The following is a 23,119-nucleotide window of genomic DNA, read 5'->3' as shown; positions in this document are numbered from 1 at the left end:
ATTTTTTTTCATACTTTGGACCTTTATCATCTTGTCTCACAACTAGAGTAACTTTGAATGACAACTTTTTCATGTGCCAGACTACTAGAACTTCTGTGAACAAATTGAAGATAGCTGTTATGGGAATAAAAATATTTCTGGGCAGACTGTTGTGAGGCTGAAAATGTGAATGCCAGTCCAGAATGACAAATAAAAAGACAGTATTACAATTAATTGTCCACCTTTTTCTCTGGATAAATCTGTATCTAACCTACATTGTTTTCCCATTTCATATGGCTTGATAAGTGATTGAATTTATACAGCCTCTATATCTCATTTCCAGAAACTTTTACCAAACTGATGATTGTGAAGCAGTTGGCTCTTTTACACACATTATTTACACACGGCACTTGCTGTATATGCACACCAGAGAGCAACCCTGGGTAATTATTAAGAACTGAAAAAAACAGGTGGCACCAACCAGAATGACCTGAAAATGGTTAACGGGTGACTACATGACTTTGCATCCCCGGTCAGTGAAGCATCACCAACCGCTCGCTCCTCCCTCTCTCCCTCCCCAGGAAACACCTGCTGGCCTCCTCTTCTTATTAACTTCTCTATGCAAATTACAATGTTAATTCTCTGCTCTCACTACTTGGAGTGGCTGGGCTGACACGACTGCAGATGGGTAATAACCCTGATGTGATGACTCATCACTTTATTCTTTATCACAAAAGATGAGAAACCCAAACAGCCAAGAAACTAATGTATTTAACTATAGCATGTTTAATATATTTAAACAACTGCCAATATACTTCCTCATGATTTTATTGTTTTTGTTGTGACAGACTGGAACAAGGATAATGTCTACACATGTAAAGTGTCTGTGGGCTCCAAGGCTTCAGGGAAAACCATCAAGAGGTCAAACTGTTGCACTGAAGAATAGGACCTGAATTGTTGTTTAAAATGTGCTTCTGTCTTCTGCAGTACAAAGTTTAGAAATTAGAAACCACGGTATAAACGAAAATGGGTACAATCATTTGGTCATTAGGTGCAGTTTGTGTAGAACAATTCAATAAAGAGCATTGTAAAACAACAAAACAAATAAAGAGTACTTTCAAAAAAATCTTTGTATTTTGTCCATGCCATGGCATAAAAGTTATATTTGGTTTATTTTAAGTTACACACAAACCTCTTTTTAATCAGTGAATGGGGTAATAAATTATCCCCAAATTACCTATCAAATATAGACACAAGTAATACATTGCAATACTAAACGTGAAAATGTGTATACATTCACAAACAGCATTTTTATATTATTCCACAATGCTATGAGGAAATAAAACTACACTAGATTTTCAGCCATATAGTCTCTATAAATCAGACTATTGCTAACTATACTGCAGCAGGATGATAGTCAAAATAAATTCAGAAATGCTGCCACCTTGTGGTTGAAAGTGGCTTTGTACAAACAGGCTAATATATACACTTTGAAGTTTTTTCAAAATATAGAATACCAAAACCTTTTATCAGGATGAACTAATACTGAAGTGCTGAGAAAATAATGTTCCCTAATTACACCATGCATCACTAAGCAATATTCTCACACCATTCTCACTTTTCTCTTCTATTTGAACAATTCTCACATCAGACCCATCAATCAAATAATATAACCTTATCATCTTCTTGTGAAAAATATATGTATATATCAGTTCTTTTTCCATATTTATACGTCAAGGTTGGTCTGAGGACAAGAGACAGTTAACATTAGATCTAAGGTCTCCGCGGCACTCTCCTCCCCCTTGATCTGATCAAGGTTGGCCCTGGGGCAATTCCCCTCTCTGGAGTCCTCATCTGTGCCCGCAGTGGAGGCCTCAGACCCGCCCTGGGGGGAATCCTCTGTATGGGCCGCTGAGGCAGAGAGAGCTTGCCTTCCTGGAGGTCGTCCACAAAAGCCTCCACCCTGTCAAACTTAGTGGTGAGCTTCCCCAACTCGTCCTTCAGAGAGTTGAACTGCTTGTAGAGGTCTCCCAGAGCATCTGACAGGGGCTGGATCCTGGACACATGCAAAGACATTAGGAAAGAGCAAAAGGAAGGAAAGATTCAGTGTTAGATTGACCAGTCAAAGAAGTTTAGTATCATAATGTTCTATAAGCACACATAACATGGCACCATGGTTTATTGGCAAAACATAGCCAACAGGGGAATCAAGTCAATTTGGCTACATGAACAAAGTCAAAACAAGTTGTTAAGCAGAAACAGACCCATCATCTGCAGGAAACATCAGGATAACAGACATGAAAAACGGAAGTCCATAAAAACAAGACCAAAAAACACAAAATCAAAGCTACTAACTGTTCATTGGCTCAAATTCAAGACATGTCACTGAGCCTGCAGTCCATCCGAACCTATTCTTGGGGAATGTTCACATTAAACATGCCCCTACACGTGTTTGCTGTTGGCTCTGTGGTCCAGAACGTAATCTCCAAAGGAATGGGTCAATGACTTGGAGCAATCTCTGCCAAAACACTCTAGTTCATCGGATCACGAGGCTGAAACATTTCCCGTTTTCACATTTTCTTTTGGCGCGCTTTCTACAGTGAGGTCACTGCAAAGCAAAGTCTGTCTCGCATGGACCGCTGAAATCATCGATCATATTAATGACTCTGACAGGTCAGTGGTCATGTACAGCGCAAAGCAAGTTATGTAAATCTTAGGACTGTGAAGAATAACAAACTGACGTCAATGACTGTTGTTATTCATCACGCTTTTCTTAGAATCTTACAAAATGCCCTCCCTCTCGCTCTTACTCAACCTTTCTCCTCTCTCTTCTCTCTGTCTTTCTTGCTCTTGCTCTAGCATCCCATTACTGCTATATTGTATGTACAATCAGGAGACAGTGTGACCTACCTGTTGTATTCAGGAAGGACAGAGGCGTGGTCATTGACCAGCAGGTCTTTCACCTGGGTCATAATCGCAAATTTCCAGTTGTCCAACACCTGGGTCAAGTTGGAACAAGTCTTGGCCTGGGTGTGTTCTGCTAGAGACGGATATATTCAGTCATGGCCTGTAAGGTGAAGGAGTATGCAGGCCAGTACTCCATTAATGTCATACGGCATTCAACATTCATACAAAAAAATCTGGATTAAATACTTTCCAAATATAAAGTTTCTGATAATCATTTACAGAATACTTTGGAAAACAGAGTTTGAAAATAGACACATTATTCCTGACCTTTGGGGTCCCAGCGTGAGGTCTCCTGTTTCCATTTCTGACCTCCACACAGAGACAGCATGGAGATCAGGGCCAGGACCCTCCTCATCCTCATCTTCCTCACCTAAGGAAAAAAAAAATGTTATACATATCCTGCTGAGAAACAAATCTACGGGAAAGTGGTGCTGGGCAAAGTTGGAACTTCAGTAAGCACACATGCTTAACACGCTCTCATTCCAAGCAAACTTCTTATACATGCCAAAAAAGTTCTAGCATTTCATAGTTTATGTAAAATATTGACTTGGATCTGCAAATGACTCATCTGTTTTTCTTGTGTCATCCAATAATGTGACTTAAATTAGAGAAAAGAGAAAACATTTAAGTTTTTTTTCCCCACATGATGGCATGATTATAATTTTGTGAAGTAATACAAGATCAGCTCAGTTACTGCATGCATATAAAAATATCTGGTAATATTTGAGGAGATGTATTCTAATCATGCTGTTCCATCGTCCCTTTGACTGACCTTTGAAATCCCTTTGAAATCAACCAATGAATCTAATCAGTGCTATTCTGTCAGCATCAGTAATACTTTACCTTGTTGTGAGGTAGCGGCAGTGCGAGAGGGTTTTCCAGGTCAGAGCAGCAGAATGCAGCCGGTGGTATGATCCTTCAGCAGTGACACACTCCGAGAAAACATGACCTGGGCAGCACTCTTATAACTGCCTCCATGCACTCCCGAAGCCATTCCCCCACCTGCTCCCGCCCACTGCAGATGATGCGGGGTTGTGACACACTCTGCTCCTCTCATATGCATGCGTGCACACTGTTGCACGCGCATGCACATAACGCATAACACACCACCTAGCGCACAGGCAAATATGCAAACACACATGCTCGCCACCCCAATCTCTTCTCCAACGTTTCACGAAGCCTCCGCATCTGGTATGAGGACAAAAGTCGCAGAGCCTGAATGGGGGGTCGTGAGGATCCCTTATCCACCCTCCATATGTCTTTGGCTGCTGTGGGTGGTGAAGGGCGACCGCATTCCCTGTGGGCCAGGTCAGGGCTCCGATCCAGAGGAGGTGTTTGATGTAGCAGTATGGCTCCGGCAAAGCATTCCTACTGCCTACTGTAATACGGTCTGCTCAACATCTGGGCTTTGACAGCCCCAGCCAATACTGGTCCCTTTAAGTGTCAGGGGTGATCAACACTGCCAGAACCAATCCTCCGACTGGACTGGAGAGCCACATCCACTTGATTAAGCCTCATTAGAGTGTGTTTGGGACCAGATGATGAAAATGGGAGAATGATAACGAACATCATTGCATGGTCTCAATCAACGTCATATGTTAGGCAAATGATAGCACATGATATTTCAGTGTGTCGCAGCTTTTTTGGGACATGCTTTTAAAAAACTTCACAATAAAACCCCCAAATATAACACAAAATGCAAGTTTTTGTTTGCGCCAAATGGTTTTATGATAGCGCGGCCCTTCACAAGTCATTCTAATAAAATGGACATGACTGTTTCAGTGACCTGAGTATTACCGCACACCAGAAAAACAAGTGATCTCTTCCCAGTCTGGCGCCAGAGCAGGGCCTGGGCAAGTTGGCTTTGCTGATGAGAATCCAGTCTCCTATAACTTAGCCATTATGTGGTAATGAGAAAAATTTACAGCTCCCGAGAGACTCTTTCAATCCTAAACTGCCTTCAGCCCTGACTCAAATAAATTGTGCTCTGATTTACTGTGAAGATAGGCCGAATAAAGTACACATCTCTATCAGTGCAGTTTAGAGGATCAACTAGATTTGACTTTAATCCACCCTTGAGTGTAGATTCATAGTTTATGTGGAAATCATCACATTGTTGATGGGGTGTGAAGCAAAACACTCTCTTTAGAAGGTGTTTCATTCCTAAAACAGATTTTGGATTGGGAACTGTAGCTGGAACAAAAAAAAGGTTTGTTCTTTTTAGAGCTGTAAGAAAAGAAAAAGATTTATCACTAAAACACATTTTCCCTCATTTTGAAATGCCAGGCAAAAGGAACCTTTTTCCTTATCAGTTTTGAAGATGAATTATTTTTGTCACAAGAAATTCCAAAGTCTATCACAATATATTTAAATATTTGGATCACACTAAGCTTGTCTTTGTCAAAGCTAATGTGATATTCAATGTCAGAGTTCCTTATTCCAATTTAAGCTCCTTATTAATTCGAGAGACTGTGAATGCAGCTCCATCCTGTGCTGATATCTGCAGTTACAGTAATATTTCATTGTACTAATATGACATTACATGATCCCATCATCGCTGAGCAAGAATCTGACTGGGCAATGATCCCTGGCATCTGCACCAACTTTCAACTCATAGAGACACCATATGTTTTAAGTAGGATGAACATCCTGCTACCCATACTATACATCTTCAATACTGACAACACAGCAGTATGAGTTGGATTCCATTCAAGGAGTAGAAAATAAATATACTTTGAATCCCATCCCAAAAAAGATTTACAAACAGGGAAACAAAAAAAAAAAGTAGTCTGACATCCAACCTAGACATCTGGTAATCCATTCTGTCAGCAACCACTCACAGTTAATCCATTATAATGTTATGTTGCTGCAGGCAAGCTGTGTGTGTGTCTAACCCCACTGCATTGATTCAGTGCATTATCTATGTGAAAAAGAGAGAGATGTTCAGGGATGAAGTAAAGGGTAGACCAACCTAAACTGAGTTTAACCACCTTTTTATTTACAGAATAGGGTTTACCCGCCTTGTTAGCCTGAAATAAATCTTTACAAACTACATTCATAGTACACATTTAAGGAAAAAAGCATGCATTAATTGATTTTTGTTTATGTTGGTGGTTGTTGGATCATCACAGACTGGAGGTTGTTGTTTACCCATTTTTTTATTTACCACAGCAGTAAGAGAAGGAGTGTATCTTGTCTGCATCTGTTATTGTGGTGGAACAAATACTGGCCAAGGTTCCCACTGGATGTTTATCCCATGTACAGGCAGTCAATCATATGCATTGTCCAGCAGGCGAAAACCTTAGCAGTCACAAACTCCTATGAACCATTACCGCAGAAAGTTATCCGGAATGTTAATGATGACTGACAAGTTAGACTTTGCTCTTCGTTAAATGCACGTTAATATGGAAACAAATTTACGGCGGGACTAATGCCCGGCCTTATAGCTCCATCTGTAGTCCAACACTAGTCAGCTCCAAGCTCTCTCTGCAGTAGCAGGCTAATTCCTTCCAGCTCCCTGCAGCCCAGGCCAGCCCAGCCAGGGGAAAGAATGACAGCACAGGACCTGAAGTGCCAGGGAGTGAGATATCCAGGCCTCTCTCTCTCTCTCTCTCTCTCTCTCTCTCTCTCTCTCTCTAATTCCCTCTCTGTCTTTCTGTTTTTCATCTCAATGTCACTCACATGCTGCTTGTTATTGAATTACGGCAGCACATCACTTCATAATGACTTTATCAGAACGATGAAGAAGATGGTTCTACTGGAATATATGAACTAGTATTTTCACAGACTGGCGCCAAACAGAAGGTGCACCGTGGGGATTCTGTCAGTGTTCATACAAAGCGTCTCAGATGACCGAGAGGACGCTGGTCACTGATCTTACCTCATCTGCCTGTAAACTACAGTATGAATCAGGTGTTCCTATTCTTGTTGATATTAGCTGTTTCCATGCTGGTGAAACATGCAGCTTAGTCTGGAGAATTAGCTGCAGGTGGGCACAAACAGACAGGGAATCGTTCCCAGGTTTCTCGGTGCTGCAACCAAAAACGGGGGCAAATTTCACAAAGGTTGAGAGAAAGTACTTATTGAAACTCTTTGGATGAGGCATTTAATTGTATGTCACAGAGAGCAGTATAGGATGATATGGTTCAAACAAGAAAGGCAGGTGTTGAGAGAGAAAACAGAAAATGGAAATCACAGTTTGAGGCCAAAAATGGCGGACACACATGAGAATGCCTTGGAGTTACGGTGAGATGGAGAATTTTCCGTAGCCCTGAACTCCTACACAGGAAAATATATCCTCATCCTATAGTACAAGAGATAAAGAGCAGGTGAGCTAATTACCAGCAGGTTGACTCCTCACTGAAATTATTCACAGGCCTGTGCACACGTGTGTGTGTGTGTGTGTGTGTGTGTACATGTATGTAAATGCGCTCAAGCATACACAGGGAATGGCATCAATGCATGCAAAAATATGTGTTGTTACTCCCAATCTGAACAAAGTTTGACCGACTGTCTCTTGAACTATTGGTTATAACACACTATAGGTCATCATACACGCATCTTATCGTAGTATAGTATCAAGTACATTATAATTACATTGTAACTGCATAACAAATGTCATAATACAGTATGCATTTTGAATCTGGTAAGACTGAGTTATGGCTATTAGTGATATATTTACCACTGGGACCCATGTATTTCTTTATTTTGACATTAAATGTATAATGAGCTGTGGATTTCTCATTAGTGTGCCACAACAAACATTATATTTTTAATGTACTATATGTTTTAAATGCCTAGTTAGTATGGCATACTGATGATGTTTTCATGAATTCATCATATTGCATAAACTAAGTTCAACTGCATCATTATAAGTGAGGCATAACGCATTGCAATTTGCACCTACTTTTATTATGAGTTGTAAAATAATTGTTGCATGATATAATATATTGTAACAGACAAGATTTTGAATCAGGTTTCAAAAGCTCCATTACTGTGCTGAGAAATTACATAAGCTCATAAGCATGACAGATGAAAATGTATCTTTTAAATGATAGCCTATATAGGCATATAACACTGATGGTAGGGTTTCAAACAGTTGCAGTTGTGTCACAAATCTCCAAGCAACCATGGCTGATGTCATCATGGAGGTCCATTGGAGGATCAGCTGTGTGCAAATAATGGCTAAGTATAAAATAACAAGACAAGACTAAGTAAATGTGTCTTCCCCCCAAAATTATGCAGGCTCCCTTTGGGCCAATCAGTGACAAGATGCATCATCTCTTCAAGTTTCATCAAAATCAAATCAGTGGTGTAGCAGTTGGTGTAGCAACTTTTCAGAGTCTGAAATTTTGAATTTTAGTTATCGTGCCCCCATCAGGCTAATCTGTGTGACTGTTTACCACCAGAACACAGTTTGAAGATGCATTACACATCCAAGTTTCATCAAAATCAGACCAGCAGGTGTATGAGATATCCATAGGACCACAGACCTGATACATGGCCCCATGGTTTGTGTGTAGGCTATAATTGTTTTTCATGTTGTCATTCTCCCAAAGCATTCTCCAAAAAAAGGGTTTTCTTATGATTTCAGGGCATGCAGTTAAAAGAGGAAGTTATGGGAATAGCTAGAGAGAGCAGATTCTCAAGGTCTACGCCTGTTATCAGTGTTGATTCTTTTTTCTTTTCATTGAATATTGAACATATTAGCCTACTACAACCCTGAACTGTTATAGTGGCTCCACACGGGCAAATAGTTTTTGGAAAAGACTTTATTTGTTGTTTTTGTTTGTGTGTGTGTGTGTGTGTGTGTGTTGCATAGTGATATATGCTTCTGCTGAAACACAGAGTGAATAGACTTGCAGGAGCCAGTGATATTTGACCATTAACAAGCCTGGACCACTTTCTCCCAATGCCCTAACCATACAGGAATGGTGCTGTTCATGACCAAGGCTGCAGGCGTGAGACGGCTGGACCGAGCTGCTCTGCTCACTCTGTTGAGAGGTGATGAATCAATTATTGTCTCCATGCATCTCCTGCTTTCACAACAAACATCAATCATCAGAGTATATATTTATGTTTTATGTGTCTTTATACATTGGAGATTAATCATGTACACAAAGCTTTTTAGATTTTCTCTGTAAATGAATTCCATACTGTCAACTATTAGACAAAGAGCTATATTTCCTCAGAAGAATAGCTTGCACTTTCTTAACTCTGTGGAGATGTTTGATGGAAATTTCACACTTTGAATGGTATGTTTTTGTTATATTCCTAGTGACAATATAAATTCCATTCCATCATACCAGGGCCAGTCGACCAATCTTTCCAATAAAGTGTGAGATGAGAAACTGAGAAAAAAAATGACCTCACAGACTCCTGTCCCTGTCGTTTAATAGGTATATTTTCGTTTACATTAAATCTAAACCTTATTGATGACCTTTGACCTTAAAAACACACAAAGGCAGTACCTGCTGTTGCTGTGGCAACAATATTCTTGCTTTGGCTCATCTGCTTCTGTCTGGCAGGTCTGTTGGAGCGGCGTCTCTGCTGTTGCAGCCATGTTGTCAGCAGGTTTCTTGGTCTTCCTCCGGAATATGCAGGATAGCCAAGAAAAGAAGCCACGCTTCTTCTTCTTTGGTTTTGTCGACAGGCTGTCTTTGGCACTGGAACTCAGAGGTCCTGTGGGTTTGACTAGCTGGACGGGTGGAAGTGTCTTTTCCAGGGTCAGACCAGACAGATACTTGGTGTCCTTTACAGTTTCAACCACAAGGCTTGGTGGAACTTTGACCTCAACCTGGATGGCTGGAGCCTGGGACTCCTGAAGGAGGTTGGTTGATCCTTCCTTAAGCAGGTGAATCAGGGTGTATTCAGTAAGAGAGATGGGGAGAACCTCCTCTGAGGTGGAGTTATTGTCAGGTCCAGCAGAGAGGACAGTGACTTTTGTTCCCTCACAACATTCAGGTTGATGCAGGACGGTGACAGAGCTTTCAGCAGCGGCCTCAGTCTGTGCACAGGAGTTGAACATTTCCCTCTTGATAAAAGGACATTGTTCGTTCTCCTTCTCCAAGTCCTGGAGGAACAGCATCAGTTTAGAATCAGCTTTGACAATTGGCTCCCATTCATCAAGATGATCTTGAGTAGGGGCATGGTGTGCAGCGCAGGCAGCCATAAATGTAGAATTCACTGTGGAGGAAGCATAGATGTGCTTTTCGCCACGTTCCTCCTCCTCCAGGAGGACTGAGAGGAACTGCATCAGGTGAGAATCAGTGCTGCTGACAACAGGTTCCCATTTGTCAAGCTGGTCCAGAGATGGCCCATGTTGTGGGGAGCAGTCAACTGCAAATCTAGAGAGATGTGATGAAGCGTAGAGGAACTCCTCACCAAATCCCTCCTTCTCCAAGTCAAAGTGGGATTTGACCAGTGGCTCCCGATCATCCAGGCAGCCCAGAGTAGATCCACAGGGTGAGCAGCAGTCAGCCACAAATCCAGATGTGTCACCTGGGGGAGCATAGAGGTATCTCTTTCCAACTACCTCCATGTTGTAGTCATCGTCAAAACCAATGGGGGAGTGCTGAAGCAGCCTCAATCTCTCAATGATTTTGAAGTCATCAGTCATTTTTAGCCTCATGGGATGGAGTCTCAACAAGGTGGAGCAGGTTGGATTGAGCCTCAACATGCTGAGCTGGGTGGATGGATGCTCCAGCATTACCTAACACTGTGTCCACTTTCATGAGAGGAGACTCTGTCTCTGTGGGAGGAAGGTCTCCTTTGTCCATGTCCAAGAGAAGTTTGTATGCTGATGAAGCTGTGCTGACTATTGGTTCCCATATATTGAGGCTCTCAAATCCACAAGCAGGTTTGTAGCCGAGACCAACAGCAGACTGAGGTGAAAGGTCACAGTCCAGCTCAGCAGTCACTCCAGAGAAACTAGAGGCTTCAGCATAAAGGTACTGCTCCTTATTCAGGACTTTCACAAACATGCAGTTGATGCTTTCATGGCGATCATCACTAAGGGCATTGAGTTGAGTGACCATTTGCATGGATGCTGAAAGAAATGCAATGGAAACATCTTAATGAAACAAATAACCATGAGGCCACCTGATGTAGCTTCATTCAAGGTCAACATGCTTCATCATAGCTTCATCTTATATCGTTCATCATAGTTTTGTTTCAACAACAAATCTAACTGAATTTACAATGTAAATCAAACTAAGGAGAACTGGACACAAATGCAAATCCTTCAACACAAACAGCTAGTCTATCCTGACTGTCTGTGTCTTGTTTGTTCAGAAAAATCCTCTGTACTAATCTTTTTCTGTTAAATAATAAAATTAAAAATACATGTTGCTTACCAAGATGGATATCACTCTCCATGTTTTCCTTTCTAAAAGGTAGATATTGTTGATGTTTCCCCAAATGAATGCAATTTGAGTTTTCTTTCTCAATGTGCAGATGAACACCGATCAGAGATGAAACTGTGAGTCTGAGTCTGTGTTCAGGTCAATCTGTCTTTATGACACCGACATTCTAAATTCTATGAACTCTGCAGCATTGTCTCCAGCTGCATTATGATTCATCAGATGAAAACATCTATTTAATTGCTAATTCCTATTGCACTTTCACTGTTTTAAGCCAAAAGAGCTCACTCTAATCTTACTTACTATCATATCTGAGTGGATACTTTAGGAAAATAAAAAGAAAAGTTATTCATCTTCAATTCAACTTTTCAGGTGTAGAATTTCTTTTTTCCAGAACAGCCTGTGCATCAACCCATGTAGTTAATAGAAACATGTGTAGCACTTTACAATGGCCTTTTTACAGTGCATTAACCTCTAAGCACCGATAACATTTGTTTAGTCCCCCCTAATTATGTTATTGTACCCTGTAATCATTTTTTAAGTATGCGGTAATTACGAAAACAGTTACACCACAACTACTTTATAAATCTCTCATAATTACAAAATTGTTACCCTTTAATTCCTGGACTTCTTGTTTTGTTACCCTGTAACTACAGCATTGTTATTTTATTTGTACCCCATAATTACAAACTAGTTACACCGTAATTAGCGGGCTGTAAAATAAAGCGTTACTGAAAATGTTCTATACTGTACTTTTCTATAGCAAATAGTAAATTTGTAAATAAATAGGCACTCACTCATGTTACTAACCTTCTCCAATGAGATATCTTTTGGTATGGACTTCACTTTCCAGCAAATAAGAGCTTTATTTATTTTTGGAAGGGAAACCAAAAGCACAGGTGGAAAAGATTAACCGGCTCAGGGTGCACAGTGGCACATTTGATCCAGCTGGAGGGACTGTTGGCTTTATGTCATTTCTAAAAAAAAAAATTGAACAGGTTTCTGCACTGATTAAATTACAAGTTAGATTTTCTTTTAACCCTATAAAGCCTGAACCATCAAATAATTGCCAGAAAAGTAGAGTCTTTATTGGACCTTCTGACAAATAAAAAAAAAAAAATTAAATAACACTTTGCATATATGAGTTTTGTTTTGTATCGTATTTGATACATCCGGAATTTTTTGCAATTTATTGCACACAGCATGTTTTTTTTTAAACAAACAAAAACATACAGAACACAACATTTTTTAACTCCTTAAACTCTGATTTAACTCCTTGATTTAAAGGAAACTCTGTTTCCTTTAAATTTTTCCTCAAGTAATTTCAAACTTAGAAAAGAACATTTTTTCCATATTGTACAACAATGTTAGCCTGGTAAGACCATCCTGATCACGTGACCTCACATTCTATTTCGCGCCACGGATCAGTCTGGACTTCTAGCCGCCCACATCGTTTTCCTGAAATTACAATGTAACCGGGCCAATCAGGGACTGCGTCATAGTTGATGACGTGAAATACAGGCCGCCACTGGCAAAACAGTAATGCCGTCTCACGAAGCAATGAGTGGTAATGTTAACGTTAGTAGAGTAAACACAGCCATAAGTGCAGTTATTGCAGAAATAGACTCAATAACAACAATTAAACAAGAACAAGAGTATGCACTAGCGGAGTTTCTCGGCGGAAAAGACGTTTTCGCCGTTCTTCCGCCTGGATTTGAATTTGGATTCGCTAATTGGCTGATGGAGTTTGTCTGTCAAGGCAAGTACTCCTGCCTACTGAAATCGATGTGGGCGGCTAGAAGTCCAGACTGATCTGTGGAGCGAAACAGAATGTGAGGTCACGTGATCAGGATGGTCTTACCAGGCTACAACAATGTCATTAATATTCTGTATCTGCTACATTGAAGCTATATCACGCAGCAATGACAAACCCACCAATGGGACCGGCAGGGTGGAAGAGGAACCTTTCAGTTAGTTTGGTTCATTTTTTGGTTCATGTTTTTGTTCACAACCTCTTTATTTTGCATTGTGGTAGGCGAGAAAACAGTTTCTGTCCCTGTTCAAGATGGACTTTACATTTCCCACAGTAGACATGGGAGAAGTGATTGCCTGTGCAGTGCTTGCATCTCCGTCGGGTTTCCCATGTTGGGAAATGATCAACGCCATCCTTTCTCACATCAGGAGGCACACTAGAGGTTGACCTTTTGGGGGGGGGGTGGAGAGGATCTGCCACACTTGATTTTGCCCTTTCCTGTGCTTGTGAGAGAAGTGCCAACAGCAGCCTGAAACCTTCGCAGGGCCATGGGTTTCTGCCTGGGCTTCAGTTTTTTCTGGTGTCTTCTGTAGAGGTTCCATGCATTGATTACTGCCCCTGTGACAGTGTGCCACCAAATGTACATATACCATCTTCGGGATCTGAAGTTGAATTTGTAAAGTGCAGATAGCATATCAAGAAGGTCAACTCCTCCCATGAACTTGTTGTATGTTTCAACGATGGCTGGTCTGGGAACCATTATGTGGGTTTTGGATTTTCGATCCCAACGTTTCACATTGCCCAGTGGTTTCGATGCCGACAAAAGAAGAAAAGGTTCACAGCTTTGTTACCATACCATCTTACAATGATGGTGTTGTCCTGGTTTACCTTTGTCTTTCATATCTTTCTCTTTTACCCTGTTCATTCGGACTGTGCCTATGTAGTAGATTCCTCTTTCTTTCAACTGTTGCACCAGTGGAACTGATGTAAAATAGTTGTCTGCAAAAACCTTGTGATTTTTTCCCGCTGGAAGGGTTGAGGTCATTTTCAGGACGATGTCTCCAGTGCTCTCCAGTGCTTCCACTGCTCCATGTCACTTGCATCACCATCCATAATCATCTTCAGGACATCTTCAACACTGAACTTTTTTGCCATCTAAAAAATACACACCAAAAACAAATTATTGTGTATTTGTATTCTGAATTGGTCAGTTTTTAGTGAAAATCAATGAGCAAAAGACAATTATTAGCAAGTGAGTCATGGCAACATCCAACTAGTCATCGATCATCGTGATACAGCAGGTTGCATATATAAAAAATACAATATAGGCTATAAATATCTCAATTTCTACTCTAAATATATCTAATTATGTCTGTCTATTATGGATTATCCGTGCACTGCATGTATCTGATTGTATACATCAGGTTTTTCAGGAAAAAAATTATCACACTGATGATGCAGAGGTCTCAAAAACTCATGTATCAAATATGATTCACTTGGCGTTTTTAATAGTTCCTCACTTTTTTTCACATTTTTTTTTTTTTAAATCACAATCAATCACAGTTTGTTTTTTGTTCCATTATCTCTTATCATATTCTGCATTAAACAGAATGCAAATGATAACATCATGGTGGCTAAGTGGGCCACGATACACACCAGTTTTTCTGTCTGTTCTCCAATAAATCAAAAGTGCAGTAATAACATTTGGAAATCTTAATGAATTAGTGGTTTATCTGACTGCACCTTTCATCAAATGGCTCCTGCTATAGAATCACATTACTGTGTCTGTGAGTTTCTGAGGCATGCTCTGATAACTGCCTAATCCCCTCACTGTGACTCTCACATGATGATGAAATCCCAAGCCTCGCAGCCGGGGGCAACACACTGCATGGTTATTCAACTCTAACTCACATGCTCTTCTGTTCGTACTGTAGCAGACGCTCCCTCTATGTTCCATTATAGTTTGTATCACTCTGACCAGCTAAGAGGAGAGGGAGAATCGTCTCCCAGTGGTTGCGAGTATGAGGAGATATTTGGTCATGAGATGGTTCAATTTGCCCTGGTCAAGGAGGGCCAACACACAGAATGAGACCAGCCCGCTCATACCAAAGGTAAGTAGCTCTTTCCTGGTTGAAGGAAATGTAGTTGAAGGCTCTTTGAAGTTTTCTAGAACAATGGTATTTACTTGCATTTCTGTGTCTGTCTGAAGGCGAAAGAGGGTGCTGAGGAGCTTACCCATGTACTGACTGGTGACAGCACTGACCTCCAACAAGAAGGAACGAATACTGGACAGGAGCAGAACAACCATGCCTCCAAAAGGTCTCAACCCCACGGCAACTACTCTCTCACTGACTTCTTCCTAAAATACCTCCTGTTCATGAGCAATCTGCTGTTCACTGTTCTGGGCCTGCTGGTTCTGGGCCTGGGGCTGTGGGGCCTCATCAACAAAGAGTCCTTTGCCCAGGAGAAGATCGGCAGCATAGGTACCGACCCTATGCTCATATTTGTGACTCTGGGCCTCGTGCTGACGGTGCTGTGCCTGTCAGGCTGTGTGGGCGCCTTGAGGGAGAACTGCTGTTTACTGAGGCTGTTCTCTGCAGCCGTGCTGGTGCTGATCACCGCCCAGGTGCTGGCTGCCATTGTGGCATATAGTCTACAGGGTCAGATAGGAGACTACCTGCGGTCGGGGATGTTAGCAGCCATGGTGCGCTACCAGGATGACCTGGATCTGAGGTTCATCACAGATGAGATCCAGTCAGGCCTGCAGTGCTGTGGGGCAGAAAACTACCGTGACTGGGAGATCAACATGTGAGTAGAATCTAATTGGTCATTGAGTAATGATGCCTTAAAAATGTGGATAGGCTCATTGTGTTATTATAATGGCCCAGGATAGATTTGAGTGTTTCACCAAGAAGAATGAAGTCAGACTGCTAACACAATATTCAAACATACCTTACAAACACTTAGCGCTCAGCCTAAATATGACCCCTCCCTGCAAAACGACAACAAAATGTAGGCAATGTTATGTGCACAGATACAGATGCATCAACAAGCATTTTCCTTCCCGCAGATATTACAACTGCTCAGCTCCAGGAGTGCTGGCCTGCGGCGTCCCTGCCACATGCTGCGTAGACCCTTTGGAGAACGGCACAGTGTGGAACTCGCAGTGCGGTGTTGGAGCCCAAATGCTGGATGAGTTTTCTGCTCAGAGTGTGATCTTCCTGGGTGGCTGTCTGGGGGGAATCTCCCGCTGGATAGAGCAGCACACGGGCCTGATAGGGACAGCTGGCATCATCATACTGGGGGTCCAGATTCTGACTCTGTTTATCACTACACGTCTGCTAGATAGCATCCAGTGGCATAAAGCTAATAGCATATAGCCTACTCTAATAGTGGATGATGAACATCACTGTAAACTAACAGACACAACTGCTCATATCTATTCACTTAATGAGTAGGCTACTCTACTTTTGGATTTCCATCTTGCTTGTCACCTGTGGTAAACATACTACTATAATAACTCCTAAACCATAAGGACCACAAGAAAAAAACTTGGGTGAGCTAGATTCCAAAGACCCGGGCGACTGTGGCTGTTTTGCTGGTCACAGTTCAAGCTGACAGACCAAAGTGCATTTTTAGGCTGGCAAAAATGGCCACAAATGCAGCTAAAATCTCCTTAAGACTTTCAAGCTCCTTTGGAAAATGCTATCCTATTCAGAAAGGTATCCAGAAATATATGATATGTTGTATTTATTTTGAGACAATCCTGAAAAAATTGTGAATTGTTTTTTAAGGGCCAAGAAAATCTCCTTAACATGTTACATGACCAATGATACCTTGCCTAAATCTATAGGATGTATTCTATATACTAACTGTGATCAGGCAAAACAGGCAATAAAACTGAACTTCAGGCCCAATTTCTCAAAAGAATTTTGCTTCAAAAATAAAAAATATTATCAAGGTTTCAATTCAACCATTGCAAAATGGCATTGTGAGCTTGCAGGATCACTTTATTCAGATTTTATTCTCCTCATATGGTTTGCTGATAAACGTATTACCTTACACTGATGGAATGTATAGGAGCACGATCAATGAATAAGAACAGCGGCAGATGTTTTAGTAAACAGTTACTTGTGACATGCTTTCTGATGTAATTTATGAGCTGATCTGGTTGTATTGCAGTTCACATGTGCTACGTTTGGTATGACATCATAGCTTTACTCTTGTACCGCAAAATCTTATTTGTGTGTGAGCTGTGCCAAGGCATATCATGACTTCAAAGCACATACCGATTTGGTCATATAGCTGCGTACTGCAGCATTATATTGGTGATAAGGTTTAGGTTTGTTTTTCACCCCAATGATGTGACCCTCTTTTTTTGAAAAAGGGAAAGATAATGCACTGAACACTGAACATGGTTTGAGAGCACACAATTTTGTCTTTCTCAATAGTCAAATTAGCACAGAGAAAAAAAAGCTGATGAAAAAGTTGATGACTCATAAGAAAATTGTTAAAAAACAATTCCAAGCTTTATTTTGAGTTTACTCCAACATAATCATGCTGCTGCTAATTGTGCAGAAACTCACACATTCCTTCAATTAAACAATACTTTAAGGCCAGTAACTTAAGCCAAGCTTCCAGTTACAGCTCCAAATACAAACTCAGACACTGACAAAAAGACACAATCAGCACTCAGTGGATTATGGACATCAAAATGGCAGCTTGAGAATTAGTATGAAAATAAATCTGTATACTATATAAATACTGTATAAAAGAGCTCAGGCAAAGAACAGCATCCAGGATAATGGAGAAATAGACATTTTGTGTGCCGATGATCTGGTGCACGATGCACCATTCAAAACAAGCCAATACTGATGGGCCAGGTTGTTTGGGTTGATCTCAGGAATTCCTATTGCTGAACATGCCAGATCCATTCCCTTTGGTAGATGTAGCTGATATAAGAGTGGGGGGAGTCAGATGATCCCATACTGAGCCAACTCATGCAGCTCTAGATGACTGTAAGCTTCCCAAGGGCAGATTACAGTAATGTCTGCAAAAGAAAGAACATAATACAGATTAACAAAAAGGAAGTTTGTTTTGAGTTTATTTTTGTGGCGGTACAGCGGCCTAAGCATTGAGATTCTTCTTACCAATGCCAAGACCTTCCATTCCAGGGATGTCCTCTCCAAAGCTGAGGAAAGTAGAAAAATCCCACGTTATTGTGGGAAACTGTAGTTTGATAAAGACATTTTTGATAAAGACAAATCACTAAGCTCACCCAATGACGCCCCTCTTGGGAGGCTTGCTCTTGAACTGGCGGGTGTTCCTCTGCTTGAACCTGGGTTGGCTCTTACGTGGGGATCCAGGGGCAGTGGCTCTGATGGCAGATTTGGCGCCAGTCTTCACTTCAGGCTTGACCACATCCAGATTCATACTTCTGCTGTTCGGACTGTAGCAAGTGGACGATCACCGAGTTGTAAACACTGACGGAATAAAAAAGAGGTTGATAATCATGACTAAATACAAACATTTCTAAATCAATAAATTCCTGAATGAATACAGACGTGTGTACAGGTGATGAGGGCGCCTATAATCCCATGCTCACATTACTGATTAACACTCCACAATGCCTTTAAACTACACAGCACCTTGGATAATCTGATTACTGTTAGGACATGCTGAATTTGCTGGAAGAGCTACTCTGACAGCAGTTCACCAAATACTCCAATCGCATACCTTGTCTGGTAGTGAGAGGAGCTTTAGAAGATGAGCAGGCAGTTTACAACTTTACAGCTGCACAACTGTCTTATAAGGAAGGTTTGAAACTCTGTGTATACAATAATTAGCCTATCTGCAATTATACAGTGCATAATCAACCAAACTAGCTGGATCTGAGTAAATGTTTTAGCATAAATAAACTGACTACAAGTGGACTATAAATTCTGTTATGAGAAATTTCAAATAGTGCCAAAAAGGCCTTACAAAAAAGTCACATGTGAATTCAAAGTTGGTTTTCATATGTGAACATGTGAAATTTTCACCTGTGAATTGTCTCTTTGCATGTGAAATTAAGTTTTCACATGTGAAACAAATATTGTCATATGTAATGACAGGTGAAACAAAAAAGAACATTCATGTGAAAGAAAAAAACACTTTTCAACTATGAATTGAAATTTTCACATGATGTAAAAAAAACTATTGCATGTGATGTCAAAATACAATGTGGAAAAAAAAAATTTCACATATGAAAACCAGTGTGTCCAGAAGGCACATGTGCGCTGAATTCACACGTGGGTTTTCACATGTGACTTTTTTGTAAAGGTCAGCTCAGAAACATCCAATACTTTTTATCTTTTATCTTAGTTTTAATGCCAATACTCACCAGCTGTGTTGCTGTATGTCTCAGTTGAGAGTGTCTTGACGACCAGGATTGTTGTGAGTGCCTGATGCACCTCAGTGGAGGCCTCTTATACTCCTCCGACCCTGAGAAGATTATGACGTTATCAGCCAATGTGCCGCCCATGGCCTTCATCACTTGTACAGACGCAGGTGACTCACATGACGTATAGGACAGTCACATTGATCAGGTAATGGCAGACAAGCCCTTAAGAGGCTATTCTGAGTATGTAATTTACTTGCCTCTGAGACTGAAGCTCCTGAGAAGAAGAACATCAGCAGAGACAAGAAAGTGGCGATTAATGTTCAAGTTCCAGTTTTATTTATTTATAGAGCAACATCACCCCAAGGGGTCTCTGCACACTTTACAACAAAATAAAAGCATTTAAGAATGTATGCACACACACACACATGCATAACTGCACATACATTTGCGCTGATATGCCCACATAGAGACATACCCACACGGATACACATGACATGGCAGGGATAATTCCGAACATGGACACACATACACGTGACAAAATTCAAATTAAAACCCACATGGATACACATACTTTTGCCGAAGATCACCGAGGGTAAATAGTAGAGGTAGTAAATAATAATAGTAACGATAGTAAAACATTAATAAATTGTTACTGAGCAGGTGATAGTATGTTTATCCAGCCAGTGAAACTAGGGAGAGCTGCAGAGTAGAGAGAAAAGATGGGTTTTAAGCCTAGATTTAACAATTTCAACAGAGTCCGCTTCTCTTACAGTCGATGGAGGAGAAAGTAATTGGATGTTTTGGCTTAGTGATGAGGATTAGTTCCATTGTCCATCTTTTGCATACTTCTTCCACCTTCCTGAAAACTTCCACTCAAGAGCTGGAGCTGTGGGATTTTCCCAGTATAAGGTCCACGCTCCTCAGTCGCTCCCCACCACCCGCAGTATTATATAACTGTAACCGGCAGAGTTACTAGTGTGGGTGGTATTGGCAGACACACCCACTCCCTCAGACTTCTACACACAATCATCCAATTAACGTAGTGTGGGATAGATATATACCTCTCCAGGCAGAAGCACTCCCAGAATGCTTTACCCTGATGCCCCTCATTGAGAGGTATGTTTTACTGTGTAGCCTTTGTTTCCTGCAACTGTTTCACTGCTAATTTTAGTGATTGTTACATTGATGTTTCAGAGGTTCCAGTACTGCTGCATTTGGCCTTCCACCATAGACCCGCCACAATAGGTTGCTGGGAGATCCATGGTTGATAGGAGACACAGCAAATGTTTGTGTCCACTGAGGTGACCTCCACATTAGTTCATCCCACTTAGTGTACAGCATGTGGCTGTGCTCTCAACAGAGCAACTAACAAACTCTTTGTATTTTGTGGGACGTCTGCCACTGCTGCTTTGCCTTGTTCAATTTTGATTTTGTTTTTTATCAATTGCCTTAGTGTATATCCACCTCTGTAAAGCGTGGCGATCACCAACATTTTGGAGTGATCCCACGGCTCTGATTCAGTACGCATAATTGTTGGCTCCTCTAGAGTGGTTGCGGCTCCTTATTGCATGCTTTCCTGTAGTGATAGTATTGATCACTTCTTTTTCTGATCACTTCTTTTTCCTTTGCAGTGTATGTGTGGTGTTAGCCAGAGTGCCCATTAATGTCAGTGAAACTGGCCTATAGCTAAGATCTAGTTGAGCCGTCCCCACGGCCCGTTCACATGACGTCTGTCAGCAGGGAACATACTGACATAACAGCAACGCCGTTCTCCTTTCATCAGCAGTCTCCCAGATTGAGCTGCATTATGCCTCACTGGTAATCCTCCTCCATTCATCTAGTGGTTTACTACTACTAATCTACTGCGTCGTGATCATACACAAACACACACACGTGCAGACACACATGTAAGCGCACTCATTCTCTCTCCCCTCTTGTTTACTTACTCTCCCTTCTCTCTGCACACAAACTCAAACAAAATGTGCAGCACGGTCAAAGAATACAGGTGATAAACCCATTTGAGTTAGTATCTGTATTTCTTATGTGCCATTATAATGAGTGTTTTGATGAAATAATTTTAGCTCACTGTGTAATCCTCCATACAAATAGCAAACTATGTAATACGTAAGGCAGGCTCAGGAGTCCTTATGGCCCCGGTAATATGACTGCCACTCTGTATACAAGCTCAGAGAGAGAGAATAATAAATGGCTTACACCTCACCATGATGTACACTGTTGAATGTCAGTTGGATATTTTGCAGGGATGTAGCTTGAGTCCAATCTCTTGACTCAGTCTTATTCTCCTTAGGTGTGTGTGTGTGGTGGATCTTACATTTCTCCTTGATTCTAAGTAATCAAAAAGTAATATCAAAATTAGATGAAAACTAGAAGTCCTCTCCACATTGTGTATTGAATCTCTTAATTATGGCACAAAAACATTCCTTTTGTATTTTATAGTGGTAGTTGAGGAGGTATGTTTGCAGCCATCAGGAGGTAGGCATGCTGTGAGTCCACATACTATGTGAAAGAGATGGGTATATTATACTCTTCATTACACTACTTCTGCTATCATGTTCAAAACAATGACTTATGCACTATTTTAATATTGGTTATGTAAGTAAGACTTTCTCCTCCATCTTGACGTCAACTTTGGACAGTCCAAAACAAACTTGGTTTATTTTGGACTGAGCTGAGGTGGCCCAGCTACTTTGGGATAACTGAAGGGAGGAGGAGGCATGCAGACCGGACACAGTGCCCACACACATGCTAAGACTCTGCAGCATTCATCTCCATGCCATTTCTTGTCGTCGTGTATAATAGCTCTCAAAATAAGATTGTATATCTTGTAAATCATACCAGGGAACACTTAGTCAAACACTAAAGAAATTAAACTATTGGCAGAATAGAGTCCAATGTTGAAACACTGTTACCTCACAGCTGGCTTTGTTATGAAACAAAGTATGTAATGATTTATTGGATTGAAGTTTGTTTTTTTGTTTTTTGTCATTTTGAATTTGATTGTGCTTTTAATAAATGCACAGTATGTGTCAGCTGAACATGAGTTTTACATGTATTTTGAGGTTACAAATGGAAAGTGTACATTTACGTATGTAAACACTGGAATAAACCTCTGCAATTTCAGTTATGATGGGTCCAAATCAACAAATAAATTGTAGTGTATCTGAAACAGCTACAATGTTTACAATGTACAAACAGGATATTGTGAAAGGTGAGGTATTGTAAAAGGTCATGGAGACCCAAAGGTTTTGGGCCACTGTTGTGTATGCAAATAAATATAAAACTACTACGCCCTCTGGTGGTGGCAGGTGGGAACGAATGCAGTTACTTTGTCCAATCAGGACAATGTGCGGATATCCGTTCAGCCAACTGCAACGGCAACGAGACACTTTTTGTGGTAGCAAAGATCGTCTATTAAAACAGCTGATGGCAGCAAAGCAGTACCATCATGAAGGTCCACCGGAGAGCACTCCAACTTGTACCTTGAGAAGAGTCAGCCGCTCAGTCAAACAAACACTTGGGTTTTGGCTTTGTTTGCTGGTCTCCAGCTAATTTAGCAATGCAAATAAACATGCAGCTATTAGCCTCCGCTAGCGACCAAATTTCTAATGTTAGCTGTTGTGCAAATTAGATGGATACATAGGTTAACAATGAGACAGT

The 23,119-nt window shown here is 41.0% G+C and overlaps 3 protein-coding genes across 4 annotated transcripts; 1 reads left to right on the top strand and 2 right to left on the bottom strand.

Moving 5' to 3' along the window:
• Positions 1-799: 799 nt before the first annotated feature.
• Positions 800-3,893, bottom strand: LOC144539521 (uncharacterized). Of its 2 annotated transcripts, none has more exons than XM_078284900.1 (4): positions 3,790-3,893; positions 3,214-3,316; positions 2,890-3,019; positions 800-2,035 (listed from the first exon to the last, which is right to left on the bottom strand). In XM_078284900.1, exons 2-4 carry the CDS (start codon positions 3,305-3,307, stop codon positions 1,753-1,755), a joined length of 507 nt encoding a protein of 168 aa, XP_078141026.1. In that variant the 5' UTR covers positions 3,308-3,316; positions 3,790-3,893; the 3' UTR covers positions 800-1,752. The 2 variants fall into 2 exon arrangements, with proteins under 2 accessions (XP_078141026.1, XP_078141027.1); XM_078284901.1 differs by having other exon boundaries at positions 2,890-3,016.
• Positions 3,894-15,080: 11,187 nt separating this feature from the next.
• On the top strand, positions 15,081-16,439 carry tspan10 (tetraspanin 10). Its single transcript, XM_071922802.2, has 3 exons — positions 15,081-15,188; positions 15,278-15,867; positions 16,130-16,439. The coding sequence occupies exons 1-3, from the start codon at positions 15,081-15,083 to the stop codon at positions 16,437-16,439; spliced, it is 1,008 nt and encodes a 335-aa protein (XP_071778903.1).
• A 1,593-nt stretch (positions 16,440-18,032) lies between these two features.
• LOC139930945 (retinal cone rhodopsin-sensitive cGMP 3',5'-cyclic phosphodiesterase subunit gamma-like) lies at positions 18,033-19,479 on the bottom strand. The gene is made up of 4 exons (XM_071924290.2): positions 19,442-19,479; positions 18,338-18,542; positions 18,210-18,250; positions 18,033-18,109 (listed from the first exon to the last, which is right to left on the bottom strand). Exons 2-4 carry the CDS (start codon positions 18,490-18,492, stop codon positions 18,033-18,035), a joined length of 273 nt encoding a protein of 90 aa, XP_071780391.1. The 5' UTR covers positions 18,493-18,542; positions 19,442-19,479.
• Positions 19,480-23,119: the final 3,640 nt, after the last annotated feature.

Source organism: Centroberyx gerrardi, chromosome 7 (genome assembly GCF_048128805.1).
Source record: "Centroberyx gerrardi isolate f3 chromosome 7, fCenGer3.hap1.cur.20231027, whole genome shotgun sequence".
Lineage (NCBI taxonomy): Eukaryota > Metazoa > Chordata > Actinopteri > Beryciformes > Berycidae > Centroberyx > Centroberyx gerrardi.
This window is presented reverse-complemented; position numbering and strand designations above follow the sequence as displayed.

What these genes read in the sequence shown, in the direction of transcription:
- LOC144539521 (XM_078284900.1), bottom strand. Translation starts at nt 3,307, where the DNA reads ATGAGGATGAGGAGGGTCCTGGCCCTGATCTCCATGCTGTCTCTGTGT. An exon ending in CTCACGCTGGGACCCCAAAG is followed by an intron (nt 3,020 to 3,213) that starts GTCAGGAATAAT and finishes ATCCGTCTCTAG; the next exon opens with CAGAACACACCCAGGCCAAG. An exon ending in GTCCTTCCTGAATACAACAG is followed by an intron (nt 2,036 to 2,889) that starts GTAGGTCACACT and finishes GCATGTGTCCAG; the next exon opens with GATCCAGCCCCTGTCAGATG.
- tspan10 (XM_071922802.2), top strand. Translation starts at nt 15,081, where the DNA reads ATGAGGAGATATTTGGTCATGAGATGGTTCAATTTGCCCTGGTCAAGG. An exon ending in AGGTAAGTAGCTCTTTCCTG is followed by an intron (nt 15,189 to 15,277) that starts GTTGAAGGAAAT and finishes AAGGCGAAAGAG; the next exon opens with GGTGCTGAGGAGCTTACCCA. An exon ending in CGTGACTGGGAGATCAACAT is followed by an intron (nt 15,868 to 16,129) that starts GTGAGTAGAATC and finishes TCCTTCCCGCAG; the next exon opens with ATATTACAACTGCTCAGCTC.
- LOC139930945 (XM_071924290.2), bottom strand. Translation starts at nt 18,492, where the DNA reads ATGAATCTGGATGTGGTCAAGCCTGAAGTGAAGACTGGCGCCAAATCT. An exon ending in CCCAAGAGGGGCGTCATTGG is followed by an intron (nt 18,251 to 18,337) that starts GTGAGCTTAGTG and finishes TACTTTCCTCAG; the next exon opens with CTTTGGAGAGGACATCCCTG. An exon ending in AATGGAAGGTCTTGGCATTG is followed by an intron (nt 18,110 to 18,209) that starts GTAAGAAGAATC and finishes TTTCTTTTGCAG; the next exon opens with ACATTACTGTAATCTGCCCT.